This window comes from Lepidochelys kempii, chromosome 21 (assembly GCF_965140285.1).
Source record: "Lepidochelys kempii isolate rLepKem1 chromosome 21, rLepKem1.hap1, whole genome shotgun sequence".
NCBI classification, from domain to species: Eukaryota; Metazoa; Chordata; order Testudines; family Cheloniidae; genus Lepidochelys; species Lepidochelys kempii.
In genome coordinates, this window is record NC_136400.1 from 14631981 (window position 1) to 14649540 (window position 17560).

At 51.1% G+C, this 17560-nt stretch overlaps 1 protein-coding gene across 3 annotated transcripts in view; it reads right to left on the reverse strand.

Moving 5' to 3' along the window:
* The window catches only part of LGR6 (leucine rich repeat containing G protein-coupled receptor 6), a 206248-nt gene that overhangs the window by 99168 nt on the left and 89520 nt on the right, over nt 1-17560 (reverse strand). For all 3 annotated transcript variants that reach the window (XM_073320016.2, XM_073320018.2, XM_073320017.2), the window contains exon 3: nt 16275-16346. In XM_073320016.2, coding sequence (XP_073176117.2) covers nt 16275-16346 — 72 coding nt within the window. The remainder of the gene's footprint in view (nt 1-16274; nt 16347-17560) is intronic.

Consider the following 17560-nt stretch of genomic DNA (forward strand, 5'->3'; position numbering starts at 1 on the left):
GCTACCAGCCTGCTTATTTGTCCCCTTCAACTGAGTGTTGAGAGCCACTCTAGCTGGCACAGAACAGCAGTCAGGAGTGAAAGAAAAAAACGTCCCCCTGGGGCAGCATTCGGGAAAAGAAAAGGCAAAGGAAGCTTTTCTATCTAAGCAGGAAGGAGCTCTCCTGAGATACATAGACACAAATGTTCACGGTGGACCTTCCGGCCCCAGTGAGGATGTGAGTGCTGAGGAGATGCCTGATCTTCAAGTTAGTCAGAGTGCAGTTGACCTGGCAGCTATTGCAGCATCCATATCTGGATGTAACCATGCACAGTCACAGTCCTGAAGAAAAGTGTAGACCAGAGAAGAGTGTGGTGGAGGTGCAAGGAACAGCTGCTGCTGAGTTTAGTTCCTTAAGTCTAGATGATCCAGGACTGTGGACTCACTTGAGCAGTAGCCTGAGGGACTTCCTTGTACTGCCTGGGCCACAGCAAGTGAAAAACTTCATATTCCCCAAAGACAATGAAAACAGAAGTTTCCATCCAACACATTACTGGCGTGAAATCCCCAATGCTGACAAAGTGGAGAGGCCATGGCTTATGTACTCAAAACCCCAGAATGCTATATACTGTTTTTGTTGCAAACTCTTCCAGTCTAATGTTCCAGCCACATTGGGTTCTACAGGAACAAAGGACTGGAAAAATCTGGCTAGAAATCTGGCATGCCATGAGAAGGCAGCAAATCACCAGAGAGCATTCCACAGGTGGAAAGAGCTTGAGATGAGACTAAGGTTAAAGGCCACCATAGATGATCAGCATCAAGAGAAGATTGCATCAGAGTCTCTTTACTGGCAAAATGTTCTGAAAAGGCTCGTTGCCATTGTGAGACTGCTTGCTACCCAAAACCTAGCCCTGTGTGGCACTTCAGATCAGCTGTATGTGCCAAACAATGAAAACTTCCTTAAAATTGTGGACCTGATGGCTAGTTTGATGCTGTACTCCAGGAGCATCTAAGAAGAGTCACCACCCAAGAAATGTTTCAGAGTAGCAGCCGTGTTAATCTGTGTCCGCAAAAAGAAAAGGAGTACTTGTGGCACCTTAGAGACTAACAAATTTATTTGAGCATAAGCTTTCGTGAGCTACAGCTCACTTCATTGGATGCATTCAGTGGAAAATACAGTGGAGAGATTTATATACATAGAGAACATGAAACAATGGGTGTTACCACACACACTGTAAGGAGAGTGATCACGTAAGGTGAGCTATTACGAGCAGGAGAGTGGGTGGATGAGGAGGGGAAACTTTTGTAGTCATAATCAAGGTGGGCCATTTCCAGCAGTTGACAAGAACGTCTGAAGAACAGCAGAGGGAGGGGAATAAACGTGGGAAAATAGTTTTACTTTGTGTAATGACCCATCCACTCCCAGACTTTATTCAAGCCTATGTTAATTGTATCCAGTTTGCAAATTAATTCCAATTCAGCAGTCTCTTGTTGGAGTCTGTTTTTGAAGTTTTTTTGTTGAAGAATTGCCACTTTTAGGTCTGTAATCGAGTGACCAGAGAGATTGAAGTGTTCTCCGACTGGTTTATGAATGTTATAATTCTTGACGTGTGATTTGTGTCCATTTATTCTGGCACAAGATGGCATATATCACATTGGAAGATGTGCAGGTGAATGAGCCTCTGATGGTGTGGCTGATGTGATTAGGCCCTATGATGGTGTCCCCTGAATAGATATATGGACACAGTTGGCAACGGGCCTTGTTGCAAGGATAGGTTCCTGGGTTAGTGGTTCTGTTGTGTGGTGTGTGGTTGCTGGTGAGTATTTGCTTCAGGTTGGGGGGGCTGTCTGTAAGCAAGGACTGGCCTGTCTCCCAAGATCTGTGAGAGTGATGGGTTGCCCTTCAGGATAGGTTGTAGATCCTTGATGATGCGCTGGAGAGGTTTTAGTTGGAGGCTGAAGGTGATGGCATTCTGTTATTTTCTTTGTTGGGCCTGTCTTGTAGTAGTTAACTTCTGGGTACTCTTCTGGATCTGTCAATCTGTTTCTTCACTTCAGCAGGTGGGTATTGTAATTGTAAGAACACTTGATAGAGATCTTGTAGGTGTTTGTCTCTGTCTGAGGGGTTGGAGCAAATGCGGTTGTATCGTAGAGCTTGGCTATAGACAATGGATTGTGTGATGTGGTCTGGACGAAAGCTGGAGGCATGTAGGTAGGCATAGCGGTCAGTACGTTTCCGGTATAGGGTGGCGTTTATGTGACCATCGCTTATTAGCACCGTAGTGTCCAGGAAGTGGATCTCTTGTGTGGACTGGTCCAGGCTGAGGTTGATGGTGGGAAGGAAATTGTTGAAATCATGGCGGAATTCCTCAAGGGCTTCTTTTCCATGGGTCCAGATGATGAAGATGTCATCAATATAGCGCAAGTAGAGCAGGGGCTTTAGGGGACGAGAGCTGAGGAAGCGTTGTTCTAAGTCAGCCATAAAAATGTTGGCATACTGTGGGGCCATGCGGGTACCCATAGCAGTGCCGCTGATTTGAAGGAATACATTGTCCCCAAGAAATGTACACACACCACTACCTTGGAAAAACAAACAATTCAAAATGAGATCATACAGTTACTGGCAACAAAAGTCAAACAGAATATTGTGGCAGATCTGCAGTCAGCAAGATATTACTCTGTTATTCTGGACTGCAAACCTGACATCAGCCATACGGAATAAATGACTTCAATGGTGCGTTTTGTAACAACAACAGAACCTAGTGACAATGTCCCTGCAGTGGTGACTGTCCGAGAGCATCTTCCAGAATTTATTGACATTGATGATACTACAGGAGCTGGTATGACAAATGTGCTTCTTAGAAAGCTGGAAGAGACGGGAATTGCGACAGCTGACATGAGAGGTCAGGGCTACGATAATGGTGCCAACATGAGAGGACAGAACAGAGCAGTGCAGACACGGATCCGAGAGTTAAACCCTCGAGCTTTTTTTGTCCCATGCAGTTCTCATTCATTGAACTCGGTGGTCAGTGATGCAGCATCAGCTTCTAGTGAGGTTGCTCAATTTTTTAATGTAATTCAAAGCATTGATGTATTTTTTTCTGCATCAACTCATCGATAGCAAATTTTGAAGCAACATCTGGGAACATTCTCTCTGACACTGAAACCACTGAGTGCCACACGATGGGAAAGTCAAGTGGAGGCGATAAAGCCTATCAAACACTGAATTGGGAAGATAGATGATGCCATAGTTGCCATTATGAAGGATAATGCTATGACAGGAACTGTTCATGGGAGAACAGTGGGAGAGGGAAATGGAATCACCAGAAACATATATAACTTCAAATTTCTGTGTGGCTTAGTGTTGTGGCATGACATACTGTTTGAAATAAATGTTGTAAGCAAGAGACTCCAAGGTGTTGACCTTGATATATCTGGAGCAATGGAACAACTGGACAAAGCAAAGTCATACCTACAGTCTTGCCGGTCAGATGGGGGATGTCAAAACGTTCTGAAGAGTGCACAGAAGTTGCCAGAGGAGCTTCACACTGAAGCTATTTTCCCACCCATTCAAGAATACAAGAATCACCGAAGAAGACGACATTTTGATTATGAGGCATGGGATAATCCCATAAGAGACCCCAAACAACAATTCAAAGTTGAATTCTTTAACCAGGTGCTAGATTGTGCAATACAGTCAGCTGAAGAACGTTTCATGCAGCTCAAGGAACACAGCAGTATATTTGGGATGTTGTATGATATTCCAAAACTCCTCACTATACCTGAAGAAGACCTACACCAGCAATGCAGGGCACTAGAGACAGTGTTGACACATGATGACATGCGTGATACTGATGCGAGTGATTTAGGTGATGAACTGAAAGCTCTTTCAAGATACATTTCAGCAGGATCAATTCCAAAGGCTGTTCTGGAATATATGTGCACAAATAAGATGATCATCCTCTTTCCAAAAGCTTTTGTTGCTCTGCACATACTTCTAACACTTCCTGTAACAGTTGCCAGTGGAGAACGCAGCTTCTCCAAGCTGAAGCTAATAAAAACACATCTACACTCCACAACGACACAGGAGAGGCTGGTCGGCCTTGCAACCATCTCAATAGAGCATGAGCTGGCCCAGACTGTGGACCTTCAGCAGGAAGCTGTTCAAATCTTTGCAACCAAGGCGGCACGGAAAGCACCACTTTGATTATTCAAACAGATACAAATGCCCGTGTTTACCATGCAGACAAGGAAAGTTACATTTGCTGTTCACGTGTTTGAAAGTTAAGTGTTACTTAAAATTTTTGAACAAGGCATTTTAAGTTGTTAGTTTTCCTTTATTGGGGTAGGCAGCAGGGCAGTACCACGAGAGGAGTAGAACAGAAAGAAGGCAGAATTGAGAGCTTTCAGAGTTTTGGCCCAAGCGAGGGGGCATGGGGGCATCATTTGAGCTCCCCGCCTGAGGTGCCAAAATATTGTGGGCCAGCCCGGCCACCGCAGTATTATTAAACCGGTGCCCCTATGCCCGACTTGCTCTTAGCAACACAAACATAAGCGTACAGTGTTGGAAAACTAGCCACATGCACTTTATTAAAAGCAGTTTAAACAAGTTAATCACACCATAAAGCTGATGGACTATACTTGCATGAAAGAAGCAGCACTATAGAAACATTTCTGATTTATTGACAGAATGATGCAAATAATATAATATTTTTTAATGTCAACACTTTATTGGAAATTACTATGAAGAGGTATTGAAACAGCCCGGGAGGAAAGGCAGAGGCAGCAAAGGATACCAAGCCGCCCGGCAGTTCCCCTCAGAGACCCCCATACCCTGTCCCGCATGCAGAATGTGCGGGCGCATTCGGCTCTGTGAATAGGGCCCCTGCCCAAGGAGACTGCAGCGCACACTAGGTGTGTGGGAGCCGACCCGCTCCTACCTCCTGTCCTGGTGGTGCCCCAAATTTTCGGGTGCCCTACACAGCCGCGTATGCTGCATATGCCTAAGGGTGGCCCTGCCCAAGCGCTCTCCAAAGCTTCCCCGGGGCACCACACAACACCCCCGCACAATTCAGATCTCAGCTCCTGCTGCCCCAGTCCCGATCCCCCCACCCCCAGGATGGCCCGACCACTGCACACACCGCAGGCTCCTAATCCTGATCCTCCCTCCCTCCCAGCAGACCCCAGGAAGTATCATTATCCCCATTTTACAGAGGGGTAAACTGAGACATGGAGAGGGGCAGCCACTCTGATTTACACTGCTGCAGGCTGAGACCAGAATCTGGTCCCTTTGTGCCCGGCCGGCTGAGAAAACGATCAGGAGAGGGATGGCAAACGGAGGGAGAAAGAAGAAAGCAAAGTGGAGGAGTTGGAGAGACGCCTGCACAGCGGCTGTGGGCCAGGCCATACTCTCCTGTGGAACAATGGTTCAGATAAGCGCCAACGCTGACTGCCAGCCCCGACTGCCAGCCCCGCTGCTTTAAGTAAACAGCCTCTTCAGTTAATGACAGTCATTTGCATTCGCACAAGTAAACACTGGCTGGGCCCCACAGGCTGTTTCGGTGGTGCATTGGCAGGCTGGGCTTAAACAGGATGGAGGCCGGAGGCGGGGGTGGGGGAGGCGCGCAGGGTGGGAATTCCTCTGCCAACCTAAGCCATGTGCCTTCCTTCTTTTTAGTGTGAACCTCAGTGACCATGACAGCGAACCGCCAGATCCTTGACCCTAGTGGCTCCTCAGCCCTGCCTCAGTGGCACAAACCAGCTGGAAAGCTGCCTTAAAGGGGCCTCTATTGATTGCCCCCGGCAGAGGGGGTGTAGAGCCAGAGAAGGAGGTCACAGAGAGGCCAGGAGGAGTGGCGGGCAGAGTGCCAGATCCTCAAGCTACATGGTGTTCCATAAGGCCTGTTGCAATGGGCATGAAACTTAGAGCTGCCCTGAGGCTGCTCTATGTCTCAGCCCTGGGCCAGTCCAGAATCAAGGGAACAGGGAGGTGGCTTACAGCCACCTTTCCTTCATGCCCTTCAGCCATGCTGATTGTAAAGTAGCAGCTAAAGATGCTGGTAGCTAAAATGCCAGGATCTGCTATGGGAACTGCAGCATTTTCTAGCTTAACTGATGACAATGTTTCTGAGGACAGGTTAACACTTGGTAACTGCACCTTCAAACCGGGTTCCTGGCACTCTGCTTTCTAACGGACCTCTCATCGGCCCAGGGCCCCAGTGTGCAATAAAGACGCTCAGTGCAGGGTGCAAGCTCGTGTGCGTATACACGCACACACAAGGTAGGCAAAAACTGTAACCTGTTGTGAGCTTTGCACCCATAACTCATTCAGGAGACTTTATTTCTGCAGTAAATAAGATTCAGCATGCAAAGGGCAAGTGGACGACCCCAAATCTGTGCAGAATGGAGGTAACGTTGAGTCTGAAATGAACAGCGTGGCACACAGGAGACAGGTGCTCCCTAGCACACGGGAGAGCATGGTTGCTGGGGAAGTGAAACACGCACAAGCTGGGATGCCTTTGCCCCTCAGATAGTGCTCCAGTTACTATTGTATATATTCAGCCTCCGACCTTAGACTCTAACCTCTGTGGGTAGGTCTACACTGCAAAAAAACAAAACCACTGGCAGCAAGCCTCAGAGGCCAGGTCTACAGACTCAGGCTGGTGGGTCTTGCAGGATGGGATTAAAAAAGCAGGGTAGACGTTCCGGCTCAGGCTGGTGTGCAGGCTCTGAGAGCTGGCGAGGGGGGTGGATCTCAGAACCCAGAGCCAGCCTGAGGGGGAACGTCGACACTGTTCTTTTTAGCCCCCTAGCGCAAGCCCGAGTCTGTAGACCGGGGCTCTGAGACTTGCTGCCATGGTTTGGGGTCCTTTTTTTTGCAATGTATAGGTACTCTGAGTCACAACAGCCTCGCCCATTCAATTGTGGCCATGCAAAAGCGGCCCTAGGGCAGAAAACGTTTTCTCCCCACCACGCCGAGCAGCTGAGGGAACACGAACAAGAGTGGCACAGCCATTTGGCGCCCCTCGAAGTTGTCCCCCACCTGCCTCTGGAACCAACCTAGGGGGCTGAAGTTTTGGCTTTCCCAATGATTCTGGTGTGAGGGCATCACTAAGCAATGCCCCGGCTGCCTCTTTGCTCATGCGAGTTGTGCAGCTGGTGGGCTCAGCATCTTTGTGGTCGCTCGGGTAAGCTCTTTGTTGCCTTCATGGACATTTGCAGACTAGGGGACTTTGTAATGAAGCCTGCCACCTACCACTGGCAGCAGTCAGCCAGCAGTCAGCCAGCCTAAGGTGGGATGAGCTGTGCCTGTCAGGCTTAGAGAGGTTTCTCTCTCTCTCTCTGGTTCTTGTGTGTTATTCTGAATTCTAAGAACTAAAGCAGTGTTACATTGCAACCTTCCAGCAAAAGGATTTACGCTTTTATCTAGTTTCTCTCTTGCAATCCACGGCCATAACACTGGCGTGACACGAGGTACGTGTTGAAACAAATCTCGCTGTCCCGCTTCCTTTGCATCCATCATAGCAGAGTCGAAACTTCCAGCCCCGTGTTCGCTGCTGCCTGAAAAGTCTTGGGCCCAGAGCCTCAAAGGCATTTAGGTGCCTAACTCCCATTGAAATCAAGGTCGCCAAGCTCACCCTGACAGCGAGGCCACACACAGCTGGTCATGGGCTCCCTCGGCCTGTCGTTCCTCACTTGTCATGTTCTGCAATAGCATCTGCTCGCCTGGAAGTTCTGCTGTTGTGTTTTCTGTACAATAGGATCTTCTTTGCCAGGCTCTGTAGCCCCCACCCTTGCTGGGGCGAGCACGTGGCAAGGTCTTTGACCCTCTGCCTCTAAGCAATGACGCAAAAGAGCTATTTGCCTGCCCGTGGCATAGTTGGCTGTTAAGTTGCAGTTCCTCGCTGAAAAGTGCAAAACTGAGCACTTCTTATTTATTAGCCCTGCTCCCCCGCAGGGAGGGGATCCAGAGTCTTGCAAGTCAAAGACACTTTTACTGCTTTGAGTTGTGTCATCCGAGATAGACCCATGTGCAGGGCAATATCCACCGTGAGCGGTAGCCGAGAGAAAAAGGGGCACAGAGATGGTACAGAAACCGAGTCACAGAGATGCGCAGTGAGGTAGTGAGAATTAAATCCCGGTCTCCTCGGGCCCAGACTGGCACCCTAACCTCTGGGACATCCTTCCTCCCCAGGGAGCACCACTGCCCAGCAGCTGTTTAAACTCTTTCTGCCCCTGCTCCGATCGGCTCGGTGGATGGCGCCCAGCCTTCTCTAGGGGTATTTCCTAGTGGCAATGATTTAGTTGGGGATTAGTCCTGCTTTGAGCAGCGGGTGGGACTAGATGACCTCTTGAGGTCCCTTCCTACCCTGATATTCTATGAATTCCAAGAGCTCACAACCCAGATTTTTAGCCTGGGATTTAAACATGAGCATCCCCCCGTTAATCATACTAAGCCTGGCTAGTTGCAGCTCAGGTTGGGTCCCCCCCGCAGTCCATTTTACACATGGGGAAACCGTGGCCCAGAGAAGGGAAGGCCCTAAGGAAGGCAGCAGCAGAGCGGAGCTCAGACCTCAGCAGCACCCGGGTCCAGCAGCACCCATCAGTCCACTGCGGCTTTTGGGACAGCTGCTCCCTGCCTGACTATCCCATCTCTCCCAGCCCCTGGGGGCGGTGGGGTGCTCCCCACTTCATGTGGGGCTGCACAAAGGAAGGTGTGGATTGGCGCCAATGCCACTATCCACGCTGAGAGCCACATGGATCTCTGGTGTAAATGGAGGGAGTGCAGCCCCCTAGCGACTGCACCATCGTCTGCACTGCAGGGGGCGGTGCCATGGAGACGGGACAGCACTTGGGCTCTCAACTGAGGCTGCTGGCCACAGACAGACCCTGTGGCTCTCGGGCTCCCAGACTTGTCCAGCGTCACCACCAGGGGTCCCCCTAACTCTTGCAAGGGCCAGCGGACAGCACTGTGCCCCTTTCCCTTAAAGTGGGGTGACCAGATGTCCCGTTTTTAAAGGCACAGTCCCGTTTTTTGGGGACTTTTTCTTATGTAGGGGCCGATTACCCCCACCCCCTGTCCCGTTTTTTCACAGTTGCTATCTGGTAACCCTACCCTTAAGGGCACCGTACGGCGTGAGCTGCATGCAAGCCAGCGAGTATTCCAGGCAGGCCAGGGTGTGCGTAACCTGGGGCCTGGGAAGGTAGGGCTGGTCTGTGGGGCTGATCCAAGCCTTCCTCTGATAATGTCTTCACCGTTTCATCTTGCTTGATCATTAAAAACAATAAAGGGAAAGGGTGAGATCAAGGGCGGCACACCCACCACCCCAGGCAAGGGGGGGGGGCGGCGGCAGGGGAAATGTTATTTCAAGAGGGAGCATTTATTCGTGGCTCCTGGGGAAAGCTGTTCATTTCATAACAGGCATGTCCTCCCATGCTGCCCCCCTCCCCACCCGCTGCGGCCTCCTGCGCCAAACTGACTCCCTGACACCCTCCAAATCCCACCTCGAGGCCTCCTAACCCTCTCTCTCCCCCCTCCCATCCTATGCCCTGTGCTTCTCTGTACACAGCTGCTCTCCCCAGGACACCTGCCGTCTGCGCCTCACTCCCCGCCGCCTCTAGAGGGGCTCTCCCCTGCCCGCTTGGCTTGTAACTGCACACGTGCTGCAGACTGATGGGCCAGGGCTGCTCCTGGATGAATCAGAAATTCCTTCTCTGCCCTATAAATGAGGGCCTGATTCTCACTGACACCCAGGAGTGCTGGAACCATTTGTATAGTGGGGGTGCTGAGAGCCATTGAACCAAACTGTAAATGCGGTATATACTGGGAACCACTTCAAGACAGGGGGTGCTGCAGCATCCCATGTTCCAGCACCATGGCTCCTTCAAGCAGGAAGGCCCCTTTACACTGCCAGACTGGTGTGAATGAGAATCAGGCCAATGAATCATTAGGGACAGGGCGGGAGGGGGGGTCTGATGCCTGAGGATTCTCCACTGGGGCCGGAGTCTCCTCCCATGTTGGTGTAAAGCAGGAGTAACTCTGCTAACATCCGTCTCCCTCTGCCAGGCACCTGATGCACCAGCAATGCAGCCACAAACCCTCTCTCACCAGCCAGGAGTACAGTCAAGTGACACACAGCAGCCAGGGAGTCTCGGCAAACCTGGCCCTGGGGGAGGATTTTGCATTCACTTTGCACTAGGCTGAGTGACCCCACATGGTACCAGTGCGGGGAGAATCAGTCCCATGGACTTCAGTGGAGTCGCTCCTGCTCTACCCCTGTGCAAGAGGATGCATAGCTCATTTCCCCCTGGGTCGTTCACCTGTTAGAACCCAGCTCAGAGCGAAAGCTGCTCCCCACGGGTAGGGGGCAGGCTGTGTGAAAGGCTAGAGGCCGTGACCTGTTCCCAGGGGCCTTGCAAAGCCACTCACAAAAATGGGTGAATGGAGGCTTAGCGCTTCTCTGACTTTGCTGAAGCGTGATGGCCGAGAGCTCTGAGTAGGTGGAGGGGAGGGAATCTGGCACAGACACATCTTTAATGTTCCTGGCCTACAGAGAAGTGCGATAGAAATCCTCTTGCTGGAAGAGTGCAACATAATACTACTTTATTTCTCAGAATTCAGACTAAACACACAAGAACAGAGAGAGACAAAGCAGGCTGCTCCCTGAGGCACAACTAACCCTCTTTCCCAAGGTTGCTTGTCTGGAGAACGGACTGCTGCTAGGCCCAGGTTTCATGCTTCCCTATAGAGCCTCCTACCTTGCAAGCAGGACAAGGAAAAGACACTGAGCATCTAAAGTGACAGCCTACCATGTCAATAGTTTTCAATACATCAAACTTCAGCAGAATGAAATTCACCTCAAACAACTACACACATTAAAGTATTTCTAAGGCAGCTCAGGCCCTGGGATGCCGGTTGTGCCTGGATTGCTGGTGCCTTTGGATAGCTCATGCCTGTTGATATCTATAAATCGAATCTCTGGGTATCACCTCCTTATATCAGAGGAGACCAGACGGAGATGTGTGCCTGGCACTTGGAGCAGAAGGCAGTGCGGTTTGAGAAGGTCCAGTGTTCCTGTGGGGGACTGTTCCTCAGTCTGTGTCTGGCCCTCTTGAAAGCTCTGTCTCCTGCTGGGATGAGTTTTTCCCCTTGTGATAGAAAGTTCTGTTGAACCTGGGCAGCAGAACTCTTACGCACTGTTGCGATCCCAGAGCTTTACACAATCCTTTAGATTCAATGGCCCAGATCCAGGGTGAGTCTTGACAAGGACTGAGCCCTTGAGCTTGACTCGCTGATCTATGGGAAGCCCAGGTAGTCCGGGAAGGACAGAGGCGTTGTGCTCATGGTGGCAAAGCCATGTGTAACCGAGGCCAGGACATTGTCTGATAGGACGGGTGCGAAAGCTACCCAATCAAAGGGAAGCCTTTTCACACCAACTTCACACACATGCAGGTGACTCCACAAGCACTGAATATGGCCCAATAGCCCAGTGAAATGATTCCTCCGTCCCTTTGGGTTGGGGGGGGGGGGAGGGGGGGCAGGGGTGCCTCTCTTGCTGTCCTCATTCAGTGGCGCAGTGCTTTGGGGCATCACACCAAGGATCAGAGTAGCTGGCTCAGAATAGGCTTCATGGCAGGGAGTGTGATGCAGAGATCAAGTGGCAAGGGGAGCTGAGAGCTCTCACGGCCGGAACGAGGGTTGGGTATTAGGGCGCCAGAGTTCTAGTCACAGCTCTGCCACTGACTCACTGTGTGACCTCAGGCAAATCACTTCAGAGGAACTGCCACCCTGGATCAAACCCAACGCCCAGCTACTCCCATCTTGCGTCTCTGACAGTTATCAGCTTCAAAGGAAGGTTTAAGAACCCCACCATAAGCAGATGTGTGATAATCGGCCCTTCCTATAAATCTCTTTCTTCAGTCCCCGTGCCTCAGTTTCCCCATCCATAAAATGGCAAAACTGATACCTTACTAGTGTCTAGCAGCCCCTGCCAAGATTGGGGCCCCATTGCAGTAGGTGCTGCACAGACCCAGAGAAGGGTTATGTCTACACTTCATAAACCTGAGTCTGAGCCCAGGTTGTAAGCCCAAACCCTGCTACTGTCCACACACAAAGCCTTCTGACACGTACCAGAAGTCTCTCAGGACACAGGCCTGGGGATTTGCCCTGGATACAGGTCTGAGCCCACGTCCCACTGTGGCACAGATTCAAGCCTGCTCATTTTGCATTGGGGACATAGCAGAAGCCCAGATCACCAGGCTCACGTTCAGAGAGTCCGCCAATGATATCCCACAATCCCTTATGCCTGTGTGTCCTGGCCCTTCCATTCCCATTTGGTTCCCAGGCATCGGAAGAAACCTCCTGGTTCAAATACAGCTGCTCGGCCTTTAACCTTCTCTTTCCATGTGGCCTGCTCAACTGGAAACAGAGCTAACCCTATCGTGTGTTAGCTACACCCAGCACTTAGACAGCCCTAGCACCTGATGCCCTGCTAGCTGGTCAGAGGAACCCAGCCTGGTCAATCTCTGCTGTGAGGTGAGCAAGGCACAGACCTTCAGCAGGAACATAAGAAATGAGCCTGTCTACGCAGAGATATCAAAGACGCTGGGAACCACTGGAACGGTGATCAATGCTGGGAGAGGGACAAGCACCTGGGGGCCACTTACTGCAGGATACATGTCTACACTGGAAAACAGTGTGTTCTTAACATGACAGTGAAGACAGGACATCAATCATCATCATGTTCCTGTTACGCCTCGGGCATTTAGGGCCATGACAATGCTCTCCCACTCTTGTCTGTTTCCAGCAAGTCTTTCAATGGTTCCTCAGCGGTGACTCCACAGCTCTTTGCCATGTTGTTTTCAGGTGGCCTCGTTTTTGCATGCCTTCAGGTGTCCATCTTATCGCTACTCTGGTGATGGAATCCATTTCTGTCTGAGGCACTGACTGATCCATCTCCAACACCTCCTGGCAATGATGGTGCTCAGATCCTCTTGGCTGCACTGTGTGAACAGATCTTGGCTGGAGATTGTTCTAGGCCAAAAAGATAAGGAGGATTTTTTTGAGGCAGGTTTTATGGAGTGAAGACAGTTTGGACATGGCATACACTCTCATTCCCCAGCATTCTACACTATAAAGTAGTGTTGAAAGTATGCAGCTCTGATAAATCTTGAGTTTGGTTTCGGTGTTGTATTTGGATGATTTCCAGATTGTATTTAAGCTCCTGAAGGTGTTCCTGGATTTATTGATTTTGTTCCAGACGTCCTGGCTTGTTCCACCATCCTGGCTGAGGGTGCTGCCCAAGTATGTGAATGTTTCTACATTGGTGAGAACACGATCCTCTAGCTGTATTGGTGATGGTGAGGCAATATTGAAGGTCATGATCTCTGTCTTACTGCGGTTGATTGTCAGTCCAATGCACTGAGTCGAGTTGTTTTTTCTTGTGTATGGTGTTGGGTATGTGGTAGGAGAGTGACATCATCTGCGAAGTCCAGGTCTTCAAGGGATAAGAAGAGACAGGACAACTTGGCTTTTAACTCGGGTTAGCAGCTCAAGTTCAATCCTAGGCTGCCCTATGGGGTAGCAACTCAAGTTCAAGCCTAAGTTGCTGAGATGGGGAACGGAGGCACAGGGAGGCTAATTGACTAACCCAAGGTCACAGGGGGATTCTCTGGCACTTTGACTAGGCAGAACAAGGATTTGAACCAGGGTCTCACATTCCAGGCGACTGCTCTAACTACTGGGTTGGAGCAAAATAACCAGCTGAGCCAAAAGCTCCCCACATCCAGCAGGGTTTGAAACTAAGTGCCTGGAAAGATTCCTTCAGCCTGGACTCACCCCAGAGGGGGTCGGTCTCATGGAGCCAGCTAGCTGTCTCTCCCCCCCGCCAAGGAACCTCTGCCTCCCAGCCAGATTCAGAAGCTTCCCTCCATACACGACTGCAGCCCCGGTGACCCACGTGGGGTTTAAGGGGGTGTCTTGTCCCCCAGGGAGCTGGGCATTCCCTACAGCTGCATAGACAGCAACCAGCTGGCATCTTTCCTATGATGGAGGTGGCAGAGGTGGGGTGGGGATTTTAATCCTCTTTGCCTTCTCCCACATGGGCTCTCTGCAAGAGGGTGGAGGTGCTTGTCAGATATCGTCCCGGGGGGGGGGCGCGGGGGTGACCTTGTCAGTGCTGGATTGGGGGGCTGGGGGTGAGAAGAGCAAACTGCAGCCACCATGCCCAGGCAAATGGAGCCCAAGGTACGGAAAGTCGGTCTGAAGGATGCACCTTCAGGTTGTCAGCGCCCCCTTCTGGGCTGCAGGGGAGACTGCATGGCCCCATGGCTTTAACATGCGTGGGGCCTCCTGGGTTGCGTCAAGCCTGGATTCGCCTCCTCACACAGTCCCCCTCGGTCCCTGGCCTGGGTGCTGCAAAGCAGGGCCCCACGCGGCTGCATGCTGGGCCTGTGCTGAGAGCTAGCCCTGAGGTCTTGTTCCATAAGGCGGGGAGGGATCCTAGCAAAAAAAATGGCCAGTGTCGGCATGAAGAGCTAGAATTAGCCTTCGCCCCCTGCCTCAACGGCAAAGGAATACAGCGATGCAGATGGCAGCCTTGGAGTAAGCGTTTGGAGGATCCAGTCCCCATGTGCATTTCCCTTCCTCGCCTCTCTGCCCGAGGCCCCAGCCTGGCATCTCCCGGGGATTGTCACAGGGTGTCACACAATCTGTGCTGGTGTCTGGAGAGGCAGAGCTGGCTCCCCATTAGCTTGCAGGGGGTGCTGTGCAAACTCAGGAAGTAACACATCCTTCCTAGGATGTTCCTACATTCTGCGTCAGCAGCTGGCTGGGAGTCAGTCAAATATAAATGGCTGAAAAGAGGCTTTCAAAACCCAGGAGTTCCTGGAGTAGAAAGTTCCCCTTGTTGAAACTGGGTGGATGAGCTGCGGTTTTTCCTCAGTTCCTTTGATACGTTGCCTAATGCAGGCTATGGATAAAGAAGCATCTGATTGCTAAGCCCAGAGATTTAGGGCAGAATTCATACTTTATATCTTCAGAAGACCTAGTAAACAGGGCTGCACTCTCTAATCCTGGGAGCAGGTTTGTACCTGCTCGCTTCGTATAAACCATGCCGGTTGCACTGATTTCACAGTGCGGTCGAGTTCAAAACATCGCCTCCGGGGTGAAATGTTTATTGCAGGAGAGATGTTCAGAAGTGTTTGTTGAGAGAAGAGAGGGATGGGCAGCTGGATAGCAGAGCAGAGGTTGTGCCGGACCCTCTCAGAGCAGCAAAGAGTCAGGCATATTCCAGTCTGGGAAGACCCCATCTCTGCAGTGATGCATTCTGGGAAGACCCCATCTCTGCAGTGATGCATTCTACCCTGTGAATTTGGTAACCTCTGTCCATCTGTCTCTGCCCACTGGGCCATCCCTAGCCCCACACCCCTTCCCATTGGGAGGGCTTGGGTGATTGGCTGCGAGGAGACCCAGCAGGGGTTTTCTGGGTCTTGATGTTGCACTGAGGATGAGGGGGAAGGCGGCTGTCTTGTGCCAGAAAGATGCTGGCTAGGGATTGCTAGGCCTCCTTCTCAGGAAGACAAGGCCAGGTAAGAGGGAGCAGGGTGTGATGCGGGGCTGAGGAAAGTTTACACAACCTGTGAAGAAGTTACGAAGTACAGACAAATCACACAAGCATCTGACGCAGTGGGTACTCAGGCAAAACTCCCCTGCGTAAGGATCTCAGGACTGGGCCAGTCTCTGGTTCCCAGGCAGTATCGTGATCTAGGGGCACACATGTCGTGGAGCTGAGCTGCAGCGTGGCAATCTACTCTATACAAGGTCACGCAACAGATCAGGACTTGAGCCAGGTTCTCCCCCATCCCAGGCTACTGCTCGAACCACCGAGTAACCCTTCCTCTCTGAACACTGCAAGCTGGGTCAGAGCAAACAACGAGCTAAGCCAAAAGTTCCCCACAGCCAGGGTTTGAAACAGAGCCCAGAAAGGCCTTCTGCCTGGACTCGCCCCAGGGCGGGGAATCTCTCTATTCTTGTACAATCCTGCAGAACACACAGAAAACGATGCAGACAGGAGCTGTGACCCCCAGCAGGACAGAGCCCCCAGCATGCCCTGGAGCTGCCACAGGATCATTTGGCTGGGCACTTTAACCCGTGTGGATTCAGAAACTGGTAACTGGATGCCTTGCGGCTTGGCAGCTGCCTCTGAACGGAGCAGAGTCCCACGTCATGTGCGACCCCCTGGGACAATGGCCCTGCAAGAGTGCAACGGCAGTGCCTGGGGAAACGCAGTACTTACAGGATCTTCAGGCTGTAGAGGCCACAAAAGGCTTCTCCTGGGATCTGGGAGAGCTGGTTTCCAGAGAGGCGCCTGCAGAAAAGAGGAGCCAGTGTCACATCAACATCTCTGTAATGCCGGTGCTTTGTCAGGGGACACTTAACTTGCATCTTGTGCCTCTTGCTACAGCCTAGGAGAAGACTGTGGATACGACTGAATGCTGAACGAAAAAGGAGTACTTGTGGCACCTTAGAGACTAACCAATTTATTGGAGCATGAGCTTTCGTGAGCTACAGCTCACTTCATCGGATGCATACCGTGGAAACTGCAGCAGACTTTATAGACACACAGAGAATATGAAACAATACCTCCTCCCACCCCACTGTCCTGCTGGTAATAGCTTATCTAAAGTGATCATCAAGTTGGACCTGGATTTGTGCTGGAAATGGCCCAACTTGATGATCACTTTAGATAAGCTATTACCAGCAGGACAGTGGGGTGGGAGGAGGTATTGTTTCATATTCTCTGTGTATATATAAAGTCTGCTGCAGTTTCCACGATATGCATCCGATGAAGTGAGCTGTAGCTCACGAAAGCTGATGCTCAAATAAATTGGTTAGTCTCTAAGGTGCCACAAGTCCTCCTTTTCTTTTTGCAAATACAGACTGACACGGCTGTTACTCTGAAACCTGTCTGAATGCTGAACGTGAGACTCGCGCTCAGTACCCTGTTCATTAGTGTTCCCCTCTAGTGGCTAACCCACGTGAGGGGATAATGGCCTACTACTGCTGCCGGCTAATGGTGAGGGAGGCTCATGCTTCTAGCAGGGAAGGACCCAAACTCAGTCCCCAGTGATAACCCATGGCTGGGGCCATTCCATGCCCCACTGGGGGAGGACTCTGCGCTACAGCCACTAAGGCAGGAGAGAGGAAATGAGGCTTGTCTCTGCCATTGTAAGAGGCCTTGACTCTTTTTCCTCCATAAAGATAGCCACTAACCGTGACTGCAAGGAGAAACCCGGCTTTGCTGGCAGTGATGGCAGAGCAGTGTGGGAACGACCCCCCCTTGCTAGGACACAGAGACCATGCTGCTGCTGGGGTTATTCTCCCCTCTGTTCCTATGCCCTCTTTTGCCACTCTCTCTGCCCTGGCTGGCACCTGCCTGTTAGCATGCCCCCACCGCTTCGCCAGACTGCGCAGGTTTAATGCTTTCCCCATAGGTCAGTCTCTCCAAATCCCTGCTCATTGGGGTCTCGCCTCTTTGAACTCCTTCCAATTTATCACCATCACTGTCGAAGCACAGAGCAG